The 18464-nt window shown below is 36.1% G+C and overlaps 1 protein-coding gene across 10 annotated transcripts in view; it reads left to right on the top strand.

The window, feature by feature from the left end:
- CADPS2 (calcium dependent secretion activator 2) overlaps positions 1-18464 on the top strand; it is a 387552-nt gene that overhangs the window by 323652 nt on the left and 45436 nt on the right. For 7 of the 10 annotated variants that reach the window (XM_039328305.1, XM_039328306.1, XM_039328308.1 and 4 more), the window contains 4 exons: positions 1134-1148; positions 6713-6787; positions 17412-17495; positions 17587-17619. In XM_039328305.1, the coding sequence (XP_039184239.1) occupies positions 1134-1148; positions 6713-6787; positions 17412-17495; positions 17587-17619 (207 nt within the window). The remainder of the gene's footprint in view (positions 1-1133; positions 1149-6712; positions 6788-17411; positions 17496-17586; positions 17620-18464) is intronic. The other 3 variants (XM_039328307.1, XM_039328311.1, XM_039328314.1) reach the window with 1 other exon arrangement.

An 18464-nucleotide genomic window follows, 5' to 3' on the forward strand; every position in this document is an offset into this window, starting at 1 on the left:
CACTGATTAATTGTTCTAACTGTCAGGAAATTTCTCCTTAATTCTAGGATCATGACTCCTGATTGACTCCTGACAATGGGAGTGGGTGGGTTAGCCTTTAGCTTTTAGGTGGAATTGATAATATATATTGGCAAGCTGGGTGTTTCAACATGATGTTTTTTCATGAATATGTATTTTTTCCTGATTATTCTTAATTTGTGGATAGTTGTCTTCAGTCAGGGTCATCCTCCATTTGAGTAAATTCAATCTTATAAATATTTGATGTTTGAGGTATTTTGTTTCTAAAAATTACAGTCCCTCATTTTTTCATAGTTAACATATGATGAATACGCATGTTTCATAGTTTGAGATGTATTTGACAACTCTCCTGCACTGTATTTGACTAAGACTTCCAAGGTCGTGGGGATGGGGAAAAAAATCACTTTTCAGTGTTTTTGCTGTTATGCTACAAGTCTCCATCATCCCCACTACCAAAACCAACAGAAATTGCACTGCCCTTTTTTCAATAGCCTTCAAAAAAAACCCATTGTTTCCAGTTACCGTCATCAATGTCCATGAGAAAATTGAAAACACCAGAAAAAAAGGGGTTTTTCCTATTGGTTGGTGTAAGTTTGAGCATAACAATCTGGGAAGAAAGAGTATTTCTTCCTTTTTAATTTAAACTATTAATTTAATTAAAACTATTTAATTTAAAAATTAGGGCTAAGTTACATATTGTTGGGTGTACATATGAGTCATGAGCTACAAGAAAATGACAGCTTCAAATAGAGGAGTCTGTCTTTTCTTGCAAACCAGTCCCCACAAAGTACCAAAGAGAGGCCATAAAAGGAGATGGAAATGCCAGAACTTGCTTCCTTCAAGAAGCATTGGTAACTACCAAACCAATTAGACCACAGATCCTTCTTGGATTTTTCAAATTCACAATGCTACAGTACCATACTGTTTTACTTTGCAGTAATTGTGCTATTTATGTGCATTTATCTTTGTAGCCATCTTTGGTGTATTTTGTCTTTATTTAAACAAGCTTTTCATTAAGTCAGCTAAGATTGCTGTTTTCTATATTATTTTATAATTATTTTCACAATTTTTTCTCAATTTTCTTCTTTTGGGGGGGCTTTCGGGGTATCAACCAGTTTGCAAATCAATGGGTAAGTTCATTGCTTTAAATTTTGTTTGTTTGTTTTCCAAAGTGTTTCTATCTTTACTTGCTTTGGGTAGAATTTATAATTTCTGATTATATATCCCTAAACAAAATGAAAACAGGTCTAGACCATGTAGTTCAAAGGAATCATTTTTCCCAATTGTTGATTGAGTAAAAAAAAAAAATTGGCAGATAATTATGCAAAACTGGGGAAAGTCACATATATGTTCATATGAATATGAAAGAACAGAAGACTTATCACTGTATTAGTTGGACTTCTCAAAACATACCATACATTGCATTTTAAAGGATTCTTCCTAATCCTAAAATGATTTATTTATAGCAAGAAGGTTCAAGATAATCTTTGCTTTTCACCAAAAATGTCTGTAATCATTTATTTCTTCACCCTTTTGGTTGTTTTCTAAAATATCTTCTAATGTGTTCTCTATGGAATGTAAAATGAAACACACACACCCTTCTCAATTAAGCAAGTACCTATTTGGAGTTGGAGAAAAATCTGTCTTCCTTTTGGGTAATTATGGTAAATGGAAAGTAAACGTTATCAGCTCTCCTTTGCAATTTTCAAACAAAAAAACCCTTTCATAACGGTTCAGCTTTTCATTAGTGCTCTATCTGCCATTCTCAAACCCACAATTTTTTTATTTTTATTAACCTTTCAGTATTCAAACAATACTACAATTATCATGTGTGTCCCAGTGTCAGTGAGAGGACTTTGCTTTTGCTTTATCTGACTATCTGTCTGACCATCTACATCTTTTATCAAATTCATCTCATGTCATGTCTTAAGTAATTCTTTCTTGTAGTTTTTTAAAAGAATACAAAAAAATTTCCAATATCAGATAATCAAATCAAATCATTATTACAGTCACAGACCAGCATACAGATATCAGATAATGCAGTCTACTCTATTTAAATGACACTATAGACAAAACAGGTTGTAGCTTTTCTTAGATTTAACAAGAATCAAACTCTAATCTCAAAGAAGAAACCTATTAAACCAGCAGTAGCAAGCAAAGTGTTAGATCCAGAGGAGCAAAAATGCCTAATCAGGTGATTTGCACACCTTTATTCAGCAAAACCTGACAGCAATGTCTACATTTATAATTACAGTATATATGGGCACTTCCTCACAGCATTGTTTCTACTTCCCAATCCTTTTAAAACAGACTGCTGTTATTACTTCTAATGATATGGAATACTAAAATATGAGACAATCACAGTTTTCCTGCTAATAGGAAATAGGACTAATAGGAGGATGCCATTAATTAATTCAATCAGTGCCCAAAAATGGAGGTGAATTGATATAGTATGCGCTCTCTCCCCCCCCCCCCATTCGACATTTTCAAAACTTTTATGTGTGTTTAGGGAGTATTTATCAAAGAGTGAAATTGCACAGCTACCTAGCCATCATTCCTTCTGTATTAAAAAAAAATTCGATTGAGACCTGTGACTATGATATCATAACCATCAACTTTGCAATTAGATACTTTTCCTTGGCAACTGTTGAAATGACAAAGGGGAATAAGTTCTAAACAGCGAGCATTGGTACTCATTGTAAGGACACTTTCCAACAACTACCATTTTCACTGCACTAAATATCCAAAATTCTTCAGTCTTTCACGTAACCGAAAAACAGCCAGAATTAGAAAGCCATCCAGCCTGGCATTATACATTTGTCTCTCCCATTGCAGAAGAGGAGAAGAAAATACACCATTTTCTGTGATTACAATCTTGACATGATTATCCTAGTGACAGTTGTAGCTGTGGGTTACATTATAGCATTTGGAAATCCTTGACATCACATATCCTACAGAAATTTTGAGCTTAGCAGAGCTGTAGGGCCAGCACATCTGAAGGTCAGAGGTTAGGGAAGGTTGATAGCTTCAGTAGTTTGCCTAGGTAAACCAAGCACTGGGGATTATGCTTTTACTTGGACTTCAGTAAGGCATTTGACAAAGCAGATCACAACCTACTACTTGATAAGATAGAAAAATGCGGGTTAGACAGCATCACTACCAGATGGATCCATAGCTGGCTGACCGGCTGTACTCAGCATGTGGGCCTCAATGGAATCGCATCTACATGGAGGGAAGTGTGTAGTGGGGTGCCCCAGGGCTCTGTTCTGGGCCCAGTGCTCTTCAACATCTTCATCAACGATCTGGACGAGAGGATAGATGAAGAAACTGGACAGCCATTTATCCGAAATGGTATAGGGTTTCCTGCCTGAGCAGTGGTTAGATTAGATGACCTCCAAGGTCCCTTCCAACTTTATCATCATTATTATTATCATACTTTTCTCAAAAATAGTGTGTGTATGTAACACTTTGAAAAAGGGAGTAAATTGCCTTCAGGAACCCTAAATTTCAGAAGACTATGTCATGGGCTCTTACAAACTTCAGTGAATGTTTAGACTGATGCTGGCTGTTCTTTATTCAAAGCATTATGCTGTTCTGATTCATGTAGCCTTGAACCATCAAGATAGGGTTAGTCTTTATAAGACACATTTTTTGTGAAGTGGGCTAGTGGAGCATTCTTTGCTTTCAAACAAATGTTCTGATGGAAGAATTATTTTTTTGAATGAATATATGTTCAGAATAAAAGAAAGAGCCTTTGCTCCCACAAATTGCAGGATGGACACTTGCTTTATTATTATCAAAAACAGAATGTGAAAGTCTTTCAGATTTAAAATGTGTTTCTTAAAGAAAATGTTTTCATTAGTGAGAAAAAAGCAGTAGTAGAAAGATGGAGAGCGGCAACTGATTTAGCTATTATATATTTTATGGTTGAGTAATTTATTACCATCCTTCAGGTTTTCTTATTAATTTTTATTTTTTGCCCATTTTAGAGCAGATTGTATAGGAATTGTATAACCTGCAGCTCACTTCACTCTTAAAAGGGTTTTTTGAAGAGCAAACAATTGGCCACTCATTTTATTTCTGAAGAACATAACATGTGAATGAGAGTTATCACACAGAAAGTGGTTTATTTACTAAATCTTCTTCTCATCTTGCTTTTGCAGCTAAATCAGCCCTTTGGGGGTAGAGGAATACATAGCCACCTTAATTATGTAGAAGACAAAAATATCCTTCACATTCCTTTCCCTGAATAAGACCTTGCTGCATCTAAATAATAACCCCATTAGCTGCTTAACTCAAATGCATACATGGGAAAATTTTCTGGATATTGTATGAAAGAAAGTAATTTGTGAGTGGATCATTTTCAAGGCTTTATTCCTTTAATATTTTTTTGTAATATTTTATTGATTTTCTAATTTTACATTTAAGTATTTAAAAAGCAACGTGATGGCTGGGTTAACTGATAATTCAATAACATACAAAAATCTTTAGTACAAATCTCAAGCTACCACATCAAATATTTCCTCTCTTTTTCCCTTAATATCTACTGTCTCATATTTGAACTAATATAGTTCTTATTATATCAATTAAGTAAAAATAGCATTGTTACATTTATCAAGAAATTTTTAGCTTATACATATCCTATTTGCTTTAACATTCAATCTTTATAAACACTCAATGTCCTGTTGTTAGTTTTTCCCAATTTTTAGTTTCCCATCAATATTTAAATTTAACACTTGATATTTATAATGAGTATATTCTATTTCCCACCATCTTAATAATACAGCGTAACATCCTTATTTTCAACTAATTTCCAAATATCTTAAATTTAATGACCAAAATTTCCCCCATTTCAACATCAAATATTTCCTCTATTTTTCCCTTAATATCTACTGTCTCATATTTAAGCTAATACAATTCTTATTCTATCAACTAAGTAAAAACATATTTATTACATTTATCAATAAATTTTAGCTTATACATATCTTAATTACTTTTACATTCAATCTTTATAGACAATCAATATCCTATTTATTTGTTTTTCCCAATTTTTAATTTCCCATCAATATTCAGATTTAACTTTTAATATTTATACTTCCAAGTTTTAAATGACCAAAATTTTCTTTATCTCAATTCATAACAAAATCTAGTGTTCAAAATACATATCTTGTCTATTTGAGCATATTCTATTTTAATTAGTAATATAAAATCCTCTCTAATAAATCAAAACCCCAATTTTCTTCAGCCTTATTCTGGCTTTCTTCTTTTGCCAGCTCGCCTTCTATGTCAGTGCTTTTAAGTCATCAAATAGATCTCCCTCTGTTGTTATATATATTATTTGAAATAAAAGAAACCATCCAGTCGCCATTTTTTTTGAAAGGGCTAGCGAATCATCTCTCTATTATTCCAGATCCCCATAGTTGTCCTGATATGCTTGTCTTCCCTTCGGTCTGTTCTTCTTGCTCCTCAAGTTTCTTCTGGTTTATATAGAAATTCTTTTCCATTTTCAGTGTTGTCAGTTCCTTTTCTGGATTTTCCATTGACTGTATTTGTTGGTCAGTTGAATCCTCTATCATAGTATTTAATTGTTCCAATTCTTCTGTTATCTTCTGTGTAGTTGATTCATTAATTGTAGTCAAAATTTGGGTTTGTATATCTAGGCTGACATCTTGTTCTTTTCTGTAGCATCTTATTTCATCACAAGCTGAAAGAACAGTTTCATGTATTGCTTTCAACATAAAAAGAATTGTTCCTGATCTTCATCCATATTCTCTTAATGGTGTGTTAAATTGAGGACTTTAAAGTTAGAGAATGAAAATAATTTTATAACAGAGTATAGAACATAGCTGAGCTTCTCACAGCTGATATTTGTCAAAGCTGAAAAAGTTTTATCTGTAGTCTGGGCTTCAAGCCAAGTCTCCTTTAGACAATAACAAGTTGTAATATCAAACTTGACCACAAGATATCATCAATGCCATTTAAGGTTTTTTAAGTCCAAATTTTTTATAATACTTTTTCCAATTTTATTTCTTTTTTGTAAATAAAAACCAAAGATAAGAAATCTTTTGGTCCCCAAATTTTAGAAGCATATAAATCCAGTTAGATTAAAGTTATTCTTTCAATGTTTTAACTCCCCTGGATAGTCAGTCACCACTATCCTTAGAGGGTGGGATAGAAGTTCCCTTCCCTCTCTCCTCACAGGGGGGAAGATACTTTGGGCAGCTTTTACAGGAGAAGAAAATACTTAGGATTGAAGAGAGGTTCAAATGTCACCCAGTTTTACCCGCAGTGCTTTAAAATGCTTGGTGGTAAGTTTGACTTCGGCTGTCTGCAGCCTAGTGATATTTCTATGGCTGGTCTTTCATCCGCTGGTTTGGAGGGCTGCCCTGCATTGAGTGGAAGGGCTACTGCCCTCCTGCAATCAAGCGGGGGTCCCTTCCTTGCTTGTCACCCCTATAGGGAGACTCTCAACCCTTTCCAGGATCCCCCAGCGGAGTGAAACCAAACGCGGAAGACGGAACTCACCTTCCAGCGTCCCCGGCAGCCACAATGGCAAACCGGAAGTCCTATTCCTTTAATAATTTTAAATAACTCTGATCTGTCGGTTTTTGTACCTTTGTACAAATGTGATTTATGATAAATAGCATTGTGCTCATTTAATATACTAATGCTATTTTGGTTTTCTGAACCACAGCAACAATATCATTCGAAAATTGATGACTTGATTGAAGAAACTGTGAAAGAAGTAATTTCACTTCTTGTTTCAAAGGTAAATATTTTTTTCCAGAAAAATTGCACTTGGGGAGAAAGAAAAATATCCATATCTGCTTCTTATAAAGAAATGTTTTGATATTTTCCATGTTCCTGCTTTTAAAATAAAATAAGGACTAACACTCCATGAGATCATCAAGATACTTATAAGTGTAAATTGGATTCCAATTTGAACAAATCTTTTTATGCAATATCTATTAAGCAGATACGATTGTCTTATCTTTCATGCTACAGTGCCTTAATTAATTAACAGCATTTAATATGACCACATTTTTACTATTCCAAGATTAGCTTTAATTAGATAAAAGACATTCTGGTTTGCCGCATCTTGCAGTGAAGGAAAGTATGTTTTCAGTTTCTTCAAAAGATTTTTAAGCTTACTTTTGCTTACACATTTGTACTTATATTAAAAAGTTCAAAAGACATTGGCTAATCTATTTTTAATCTTTCTTGTTTTAAATGTTGCTATTCAGTTTTTTTGCTTGTATGTACACTCTTTAACTAATTCTGATAGTTTGAGGATATATCAAATAATATGGGTGCTGGTGGGCTGAGAGATAGGAGGCAAATAATAACAATTATGATGACATCATAACATAAATGTTGCATTTTATATTGTTATATTCTCATCGCAGTTGTTATGGGCATTGATGTGGGATGGATGTATGGATGAATGTAGAAAATTAATGAGATTCTTGGAATGGAAAGCAACGAATCGCACTGGATATGAATGATTATAAATGTTAGGGGGAAAAGATGTGCATTACCTGGTTTTTTTTAGTACAGTTCTAGAATCTGTCCATAGCCTGAAAATGCCATTAAAGTGGAAGGGTTAAGGTGGCCAACTTCAAAGAGGAACTTTGGAGATGCTCTTGTGAAAAAGAGTGAAGACCACAGCTAATTCCATGTAGTTAAGTCTTAGGAAAAAGCAGAAGAGGAAATTTATTCATGGTTCCATACAACACAAATCATTGTGTTTATGGAAGGAAAGCTCTTCAGATAGCTGTTCAGCATACACTGGGGTCTTGTGTCAGTGAACACAAGCCCTGGGCCAGAAAGCTAGTGGAACTCCTTGTTTGAGGGTTATTATATACTGCCCTAGGAATGCTGTATTTTAATTTGGGTTGATATTTTTTATTAGTGTTTGAAACTTACTGTTTGCCCCTTTAAATTGTGTGTCAAATGAACAGCCATGCAAATAAATAAACAAAATAAAGGTGCAAAGCACAAGAATAGGGGCCATCATTTTTTCTCTTCCATAGGAAGAATATGAGCAAATTTATATGTTTAGTTTTAAGAGTTTTACAATGTATTAAGATTTAAATTATTTTTGCATTCAATTTTACATGATCTTAAAGGGGAACTTCAATAACATTAAACATTTGTTTCTCATCATTAAGGGGAAAAAGGATTTTAGGACCAAGGAGTAACAATAGGTCTGTGTTGGAATATAATATAAAATTGGAATCAGTTAACCTCTCCTTGCATAATATTTTTATATTGCCATAAGTCAAATAGAACTCTATCTTTTCCCTAGATTTCCAAGTGACTGCAAAATCAAGATAATACTTCATTTTTGCTTTGTATCCAACATATTTTGATATATTGGTTAGATTTCTATCCTGCTTCCATTTAGGAGCTCAAAGCATCATGCCCAGCACTCCCTTTGCAAGTTTTTCATGACCATATTACAAGACTGGTCAGGCAGAGACAGTGGTTCACTCAAAACCATCCAGTGAGCTTCCATGGCTGAGGACAGACTTAACTCTAGATTTACCCCTGTCATAAGCATCTTCACCATGAAACAGAATCATTCTAAGTAACTGGATTCTTACCTTTTATAAATGTTGTCAAATGTTAACTTTAATTTAGCAAATTAAATTCATCAAAATAAAACAATTCCAGAAATTCAATTTGAACTAGCATTTTGAAAAATTATTCTTGGAAAAGATGAGGATTTCTATACTGACTGACTGGCAAATAGGAAGCCACAGAATTAGTGTGATGAATAAAGAAGTGCCTTTAGTTATCCATTCATTTACTTCTAATCCCTCTCATTTCTTCTTCTGTAATTATCTTTATGATGATATAAAAAGAAAGATATATAAGAAGGACGCATGTGTATTAAATGTATAAAGATATAAGAAAAACGGAATAAGATAAGCTCACTATTATCACTCTGTTAAACCGTTAGGGTCTTTGATTGCTGCAAGGTGAGACTTTCAAATCCTTACAGAGAACAAGAAATATGACACTGTTATGACACTGTTAGAGTGGCCATTAACAACATGCCAGATGGAATTTTGTTCTGTCCTCTCACTCCTATGTTCTAGGAATGTGATTTAGATGTCAAGCAATTACTCTTCAAAATACTTATAAAATTAGTCATTCTATTATTATAAACATTTTGCAGTTACTGTGACAATGAGTAATGTCCTCATATAAATATTTGTATTCATACATTTTTTAAAAAATACTATCTTTACTGTATATTTTCAAAGTGTGATAAGGTTTAATTATTGTTTGCATCACATAGAATTTCCAAAATAAGAACAACAGAATTATTGGCCTATTTAGTTTGGGTTTATTTATAACTTGTTTAAAATAATTGTGATGATGATTCAAAGTATATATTATATAATATATATATATATATATATATATATATATATATATATATATATATATATATATATATATATATATATAGTTAATAACACTAAAAATATGAACCCTGGGAATATTCATATCTAAAATAAAATGAACACCAAGGTATTGATTAAAACTATAAGAGTTTAATTTAAAAACGCCAAGCTTTCGCCGTCATCTGCCGGCATCATCAGGGCTGGACCGTCAGGGTGTGAGAGAGTCATTTTATAGGCAGGCCGGAGTCTGCACTCGGCTCCTCGATCTCGTCACCGTACCCAATTGGTTGAATTGTGCTCCGGTGGTTCGTTTCTTTCTGTCCTTCCTAGCTGCGTGTGTATCTTCATCTACCTTCTTTTCTTTGGATTCTGAGGCAGGTGATGTAAACCCCTTGTCTCTTCGATTGCCTCTATCCCTCAATCCATTCCCCCTTTCGGGTTCGAGTGGTAGTTTGTATTTGTCCTTTTCCTTTCTCCAATCATGCTTCACCCAGTCACTTTCTCTATGAGTATCTTTCTTTTCATCCTTAGTGCCCCTCCCTCGTGCCCAACTGTCATTAGAATGGTCGTGCACAATGTTCCAGACTGGCTGGGGTGGCTCAATGGATTGTTTTTCTATGGGGGTGATCTCATGGTTATAATTATCTTTGGCCCGTCGGTGAGGTGTCAGGTCTAATGATCTCTCCCCATCTTTGTCTAACGTATCTCCTTGCACGCTAATTGGGATATCTTTGATGTTCATGATGCAGGGGTTCTGGGCTTTAATTTCTATCGCTCTCTTAGTTTTTTGCAAGCGTGTTAACATTGCAAGGGTAGTGGGAATTCTCAATCGTTGTCCCTCCTCTTCTGAATTGCATCGAGTTGGTTGGGGGGTTGGCACATCTCCTATGGTTCTCTCATTGGATTTACTATCGGGCCAGTGGTAGCGAGATGGGTGGTTGGTCGCACTCCATGATCTAAGTGCTAAGTGTGCCGGACAGAGGTCAATATGCCGGTTGATAGAGCTGCCATTGGATAGCCATGCTTCCTTAAGCAGTCGGCCTCCCTTAGTACTGTCACTTGCCCAGACGTCTACTTCATTAAAATTAAAGCGGTGGCCCAATTCCGCCATATGAGTCCATATCTGGGAGTGTTGTTCGCCCCTTTTCACAGCTAGTCTGTGTTCGTGGACCCTGGTCTTCACTCGTTTGGAAGTCTCCCCAACATAGTTGCACGGACAGTCCATACATTCGATCTTATATATGGCTGGCAATCTCTCCATGTTGGGGAGCGGGTCCTTGGGGCGCATAATGGCTGCCCGTAGCGTTTGGCTGGGTCTATGTGCTACCTGTATATTATATGGCGCCAAAATTCTCGCCGTAGCCTCTGATACATTGCAGATGTAGGGGAGGGTAATACGTGTTGTCTGTGGTGTCAACTCATTAGGTGTGGGGTTACTCCGGGGTTCAGATGGTATATTAAACCAGTTGATGAATCTTGCCGGGTACCCATTGCGCTTACACACTTGGAAGAGGTGGTTTCTTTCCTCCCTCTTAGCTTTGACAGTGCTGCAATGTGACTCCACCCATTTGAATAGAGTCTTAACACAACTGACTTTATGGGCTATCGGATGGTTGCTCTCAAAATGGAGGATCCTATCCGTGCAAGTTGCTTTTCGGTATACCCTGGTGGTCAAAAATCCATCCAGTTGGCGTTGCACCAATACGTCTAGAAATGCTAGTGCGCCCTGATTTTCTTCTTCCATGGTGAACTGGATGTCCGGGTATACCGAATTCAAAATGCCCATAAAGTCAGTCTTGTGTTGCTTCTTGATGACTACAAACGTATCGTCCACATAGCGGGCCCAAAATTTTGGTTGGTACTGGGCATAGCGATGGGGAGAGATCATTAGACCTGACACCTCACCGACGGGCCAAAGATAATTATAACCATGAGATCACCCCCATAGAAAAACAATCCATTGAGCCACCCCAGCCAGTCTGGAACATTGTGCATGACCATTCTAATGACAGTTGGGCACGAGGGAGGGGCACTAAGGATGAAAAGAAAGATACTCATAGAGAAAGTGACTGGGTGAAGCGTGATTGGAGAAAGGAAAAGGACAAATACAAACTACCACTCGAACCCGAAAGGGGGAATGGATTGAGGGATAGAGGCAATTGAAGAGACAAAGGGTTTACATCACCTGCCTCAGAATCCAAAGAAAAGAAGGTAGATGAAGATACACACGCAGCTAGGAAGGACAGAAAGAAATGAACCACCGGAGCACAATTCAACCAATTGGGTCCGGTGACGAGATCGAGGAGCCGAGTGCAGACTCCGGCCTGCCTATAAAATGACTCTCTCACACCCTGACGGTCCAGCCCTGATGATGCCGGCAGATGACGGCGAAAGCTTGGCGTTTTTAAATTAAACTCTTATAGTTTTAATCAATACCTTGGTGTTCATTTTATTTTAGATATATATATCTAATATATATATATATGTAGGTCTTTGGTTTTATATATATATATATATATATATATATATATATATATATATATATATATATATAAATATATATATATGTAGGTCTTTGGTTATTCGGGTTTTCTCTGCGTAAAATTGGAAGTGTCTTGGCGACATTTCGACCAACCACTGCCTATCCAACACATACTTCATCTATAATGGACAAAAATACAAACAAACAGAAGGAGCACCCATGGGATCACCCCTCTCACCTGTCATTGCAAACCTCTACATGAACACTTTGAAACCCAAGCTCTAGAAAAATCTGATCACAAAGCCAAACTCTGGCTCAGATACATAGACGACACCTTCATAATCTGGCCACATGGGAAAGAAAAACTGGACAACTTCCTCACACACCTCAACAGCCTACACCCCAAAATATAGTTCACCATGGAAACAGACGCTAACAACCAACTTCCCTTCCTGGATGTCTTAGTCTACAAGAAATCCAATGGCTCCCTAGGACACACCATCTACCAGAAGAAAACACACATAAACCGCTATCTGCATGCTCTCTCACACCACCACCCAGCACAGATCAACTCTGTAGCCAAGACAATCATCTCCAGAACAAAACGCTTAGCTGACGAACAACACCTAAAAACTGAACTACACACTCTCACCAATGTACTAACATCCAATGGATTCCAAAGAAATAAGATTACAAACCTAATCCAAACAGAAACCCCCACTAAAATCCAAGAGAAAGAACAAGAAAACAGCAAAGCCCTCCTCCCATACATAAAAGGCACCACAGACAGAATCAGTAAGATCCTCCATAAACACAACATCAAAACAGCATTCTGCACAAACAGAAAAATATCCACCATCCTTAGAAACCCCAAAGATAAAATTGAATTAAAAATCAAGGAGTATACGAAATCCCATGCACCACTTGTCCCAACACATACATCGGACAAACCAACAGAAGAGTAAGTGCACGCATTGAAGAACATAAGCACTCAGTGAAAAAAGAGGAACCAACATCTTCCCTGGTCCAACACTTTAAAGCCACAGGACATGAAATTGACTTTAAAAATACCAGAACCATTGCCAAAAGTGAACATTTTAATAACAGAATAATCAGAGAAGCCATCGAGATAGAAAAACGCCCACACAGCATGAACAAACGAGATGATACCTCCCGCCTACCAGCCATTTGGAAACCCGCCCTTATTGACAAACGACTCCCTAACACAAAAAATGACACCAGACCCACACTCACAAAACCACACAGGATGTCACCACCACACATCCACGCAAAAAGCGAACCCAAAGCCACACTGATGATGAGGCACGACCACAAACCAGAAGCCAGACCACAGCTGCATCATTAGCCACTTTAAACCCCTCCAATCCATACATGAAGCAAACTGACACCCTCCATGAAGATGAGGCACGATCACGAATGCGAAGCCAAAAAATAGCAAGGCAGCCCAAAATCTTAAACCCCCCTGCAACTCAGACTAACCTGAGCACAACCAAACAGAACACTCCCCCAGCCAATCAGAGCACAACCAACCCCCCAGCCAATCAGAGCACAGCCACGCCCCTAACCAATCAGAACACACCTCCACCCAATCAGAACACAGCCAAGCTCCCACCCAATCAGTTCATACCCCCACTGGCAGTTAAAAAGAAGAAACAGCTAAGACCACACATTGCTGCTCGAAGCACGAAGCTGAAAACACCAGCCTGAAGATGACGAATGGGACTTCGTCGAAACGTCGCCAAGACACTTCCAATTTTACGCGGGAGAAAACCCGAACAACCAAAGACCTACATACAAACACCCGCGAAAACCTCAGAAAACATATATATATATATATGAGTAGGCAATTGGATCAGCAATTGGATCAGCAAGGGGATAAAAAGAACTTCCCACCCCCTAAGCCCCACTCTGAGGACGCTGGCAGAGGACCAGCGAAAGCTAAGTTGTTTTAATTTTTGTATATAACTGTTTTTATTGTTTTAAATGTGGTTTTAACAATAAATAACTGGAGTATACTCTTCCCGGAGATCGAAGATTGCATCATTGAACATATATGCATATATATATATATATATATATATATATATATATATATATATATATATATATATATATATATATATATATATTGCAAAAAGGAAATAAGAAAGGCATAATATAATTCCTCTTAATATTTTGTACTCAAAAGAGAAAAGTATAAATAGTTCTATTTTAATTAAGAGTTTTGTGGGATGCTTGATGCTCTTCAAACTTGGTTGCTTTCTTGCAGATGTTTCATTACCAAACTGAGTAAAATCATCAGTGCTAGAAAGGAATGGGGTGTGCTTTCAGTTTATGTACTTGTGGCTGCCCTCTTAGTGCTAGTGGAAGTGTTCTTGGTGGTTCCTTGATTAGACTGTTGTTTACTGTTAGCTTGTTTGTCAGAGTTGGCAGTTCCTTGATTGGGATATTGGGATAAACATCTCCTCTCCAGCAAATAACACCCAGATAAGCAGAATTTAACACCAAAGTTAATACTAGACCCACAATCAAGGTGTAAACAATATTTCAATCAAGAAATTACCAGTAAAGAACATGAACAACAATGAAAGAGATTTCATGAAGAAACATACAGTGCTGAAAAAAAATCTATTGAATAGCGCATTTTTGTTTCTTCCCTTTTGACTATTCTGCTAAACAAACTTCAGTTCCTAATTCCTAATTAGTTCCTAATTTCACCCTAATTTTATTTTATTTTATTTTATTATGCATACACACACAGATACGTATATACACACATTGTTGTGTTCAATGCTTCATTGTGGTATATAGAATAGTTTATAAATAAATAGTGATTCATCTACATGGTGAACATTAATAGCAACCTTCCAATCACAGAAATATGGAGTCAATAATATGCTCTGAAATTGTCTGTTTTTACAATCTGGTTCTTTCCATATCTATTAGTCTATAGTTGAACTAATCTTCAGATAGTGTAATGTCAAAGGCTGTTAGGAATGGTAGTGACTGGACAAGATCAGATTGGAGAAGACTACTGCATGGTAATTTTATTTGTTAAAATGGAAAACATGGGCCATCAAAAGTTTCTAATAACTTTTAACATTTGCTTGATAGAATTCATGAAAGCTGAAATTCAATGAAATTGAATGAAAGATACATACACAACCTTGACAGAGTTTGAGGATTCTCCCTTTGCAATTAGCCATTTGTTCTATATTGTTCACATTTATTCAGTAAAAGCAAAGTTACTAAGAAGGGAGCCCAGAATGCTGTATTCTCCTTTGGTTTTGCTATAGCTATTATAATCTTGTAACAGAAGAGCCATAACAGTTTCACAACAGCATTACTTGAATAGATTTATTCTATGTAGAAGTATTGCTTCTTTTAATGTTTATGAGTCATTAAATAGAGCTGGCTACTATTGAAATCAATGCAATATAACATTATACAATAACACAAAGAAAAAGAGTTACATAAAAAGGGTTACATATTTTTTTTTCAAAAAACATGCATGATTAATATGTTCAGTAGTGAAGTTTTTCCAATTGTGCAATTAGTACTTTTACATTTATTTATTGCAAGATTTATAAGGCTACCCAATTCCAACTGTGTGATTGTGGGACAAGATAATTAAATATTCACCAAATGATGAAAGTGACCAACCAAAGCAGGAATTTCCTTAGTTGTGGGTATTATTACAGTAATTCAAATTTCTTATAGTTGTCTAACTTCCAATGGATTCTCTCATCAAAATTGTTTTGTGCTGTCTGCTTTGTATACTCATAAAAGTAATCTAAGAAGTTAAGAAATTATTTACATGTTTAATTTGCATCGTGTTGGATCTAGGTTTACTGGTGCTTAAAATTAATATCACTGAAATAGTAGGTATTGTTTTTTATTTGATGGTTTGCCTGGTGTTAATCCCTGCTCATCTGGGTGTAAAGTTGCTGGAGAGGGAGTGTTCTGATCTTTTTGTTTCCCTCTTGGCTTTTTTTATTGTCTCTTTTGAATGGTATGTAAATATGGTTTATCTTCTATGTGCCGATTAATATCTAATTTGGTTAAATATCAAGCTTCTAGAAATTCCCTATCATTTTTTAATTTGTTTCGGCCTAGGATGCTTATTGGGGGGAGGCACAATGGTTAAAGATACTGAGCTTATCAGCTGGAAAGCTGACTGCCCAGAGTTGAGACTCAAGTGCTGCGCGACAGGGTGAGTTCTCATTACTTGCCTCAGCTTCTGCCAATCTAGCAGTTCAAAAGCATGCAAATACAAGTAGATTAATAGGTACCATTTCAGTGGGAAGATAACAGCATTTTATGCACTTCAACATATAGTCATGCTGGATACAGGACAATACCAGCCCCCTTGGCTAAGAAAAGGAGATGAGCACTGCCCCCTAGAGTCAGACACAACTGGACAGAGCAAACTTTTACTTTTCTTTAAGATGCTACTGTAGTTGAATCTGTCCAGGTGTTGTGAGATTAAGGAATTTTCATCACCAAAACTGGCTACTATCTATAAATGGGAGCAAGCTCCACACTCACACAGATGATGTTACCTAATTCAGTAATGAAATGTCTACAGGCAAACAACCAAGTTCAGAAAGCATCAAGTACTCCATACATCTAACTAAGGATTTGGAAGTGGGTATTGTCTGGCACAATATATAAACCATAAAGGAAAGATCTCCCCTCTCCTCAGCCTTCTGTAGCTGTTTAAAGTAATTTCAAAACCTTTTACACATTACAAATATAGCACAAACAATTATTGGAAGTTCACCTCCTTCTATCCAGAACATAGCATATAAGTGATGCTTGAGCAGAGTCCGCAGTATTGTCTGGGATGCTACACAGGAGGCTTTGTATCCGAAGCAGAACATCCAGATTCAGTCACAGTTTTGTTCCACGTAGCATCAACCTTGTAAACTCTCAAGTTTCCTCTTTCCGCTATGTATTCAAAATGGACAGTGATTAACTGAGCCGAGGTGGCGCAGCAGTTAGGGTGCAGTACTGCAGGCCACTTTAGCTGACTGTGTTCAGCAGGTCAGCGGTTCAAATCTCACCGGCTCAAGGTTGACTCAGCCTTCCATCCTTCCAGGGTAGGTAAAATGAGGACCCAGATTGTTGGGGGCAATGTAAATATATATATACATTGCTTACTGGTGTACACCGCTTAGAGAGTGCTTGCGCTTAAAGTGGTATATAAGTCTCATAAATAAATAAATAAATATGTATATGTATATATGTATGTGTATATATATATATATATATATATATATATATATATATATATAGGGGTAGGTGTGTGTGTGTGTGTAGCATGTGTATATGTGTGTTAAGTATGTGTATGGGTAGATATATACTTTGTTTTGAGAGCAGGCAACAGAGAGTTCATTTTTAATGTGGGTCAGTGTGCTCATAGTAAAATTGACAATAAAGGTCAATCTCTTATACTGTGTTTCTTAATATAGTTTGTTGCAGTGCTAGAAGGTGTGCTCTCTAAATTATCAAGGTATGATGAAGGCACTTTCTTCTCATCAATTCTTTCATTCACTGTAAGTACAACTATTGATTAACGATTTGAAAAATCCATTAATAGCTGTAATACCAAGTGATATTTATTTTCTACTTTTACATTTTCTAAAGGTAAAAGCAGCTGCAAAATATGTTGATGTTCCTGTAAGTATTTTTCTTTTAAATATGAATGCAATAAATTGCTTTCTACTCTGTGTACTTTTTCATGTATTATCATTGCATTTTCTTTTAAAGGTTGATTATAGTTACACATCATGTATTTAAGCAGATCACTCTTGCCCCTAGAGGGCATTTCATTTCCCTTAAGCTACTACGAAGTCTCAAAGCAAAGCTTTGAAATTCAGATTACTCTCAGTGTACTTTTTCAGTTGTGCAGGAGTGAGGATTGTAACCTAGAAACTGTGTCATGGGGGGAAATTTGTCATTTGGGCGTAATTGTTCCTAGGTTTAGCTCACTAGAGTTTTTATGAAAGTGAACAGTTTATAATTATATTCTATGTCCATGAATATCTGTGTGTGTGTGTGTGTGTGTGTGTTTGTGTGTGTACACACACACACACAGTGCTTTTTTTGTGAAAAAAAAAAAGGTGCCGCAACTCACACACATCATACAACCTGCCTGGCCTATCCTACAAGGTTCCATCCAAAAAAGGTGCCGGAACTCCGTTCTGGGCGTTCTATGACAAAAAATTTTTAGGTATCCCTGTTGCATTAAATGAGCATACTGTATGAAGTTCTCCAAGTGTAGAGCTCATATTTTTCAAGCACTAAAAATATCAAGATGTATATATCCTGTTCCAAATAGATATTTCTTTTCAATTTGTAGTCATACTCTTTTTTTTATGTTGTATTTTACAATATCAAGAATAAACTATGAATGACACAGTATAAAAAGAATTTGTAGAAAGTTTTTCTGAATTTACCTACCTTTTTCCCTTGCCTAAACCTCTTTTGGACAATTCTGGGACTTACTGTTATTAAACTCAGTG

This window comes from Crotalus tigris, unplaced genomic scaffold (genome assembly GCF_016545835.1).
Source record: "Crotalus tigris isolate CLP2741 ecotype Arizona unplaced genomic scaffold, ASM1654583v1 scf7180000024375.2447938, whole genome shotgun sequence".
NCBI lineage: Eukaryota > Metazoa > Chordata > Lepidosauria > Squamata > Viperidae > Crotalus > Crotalus tigris.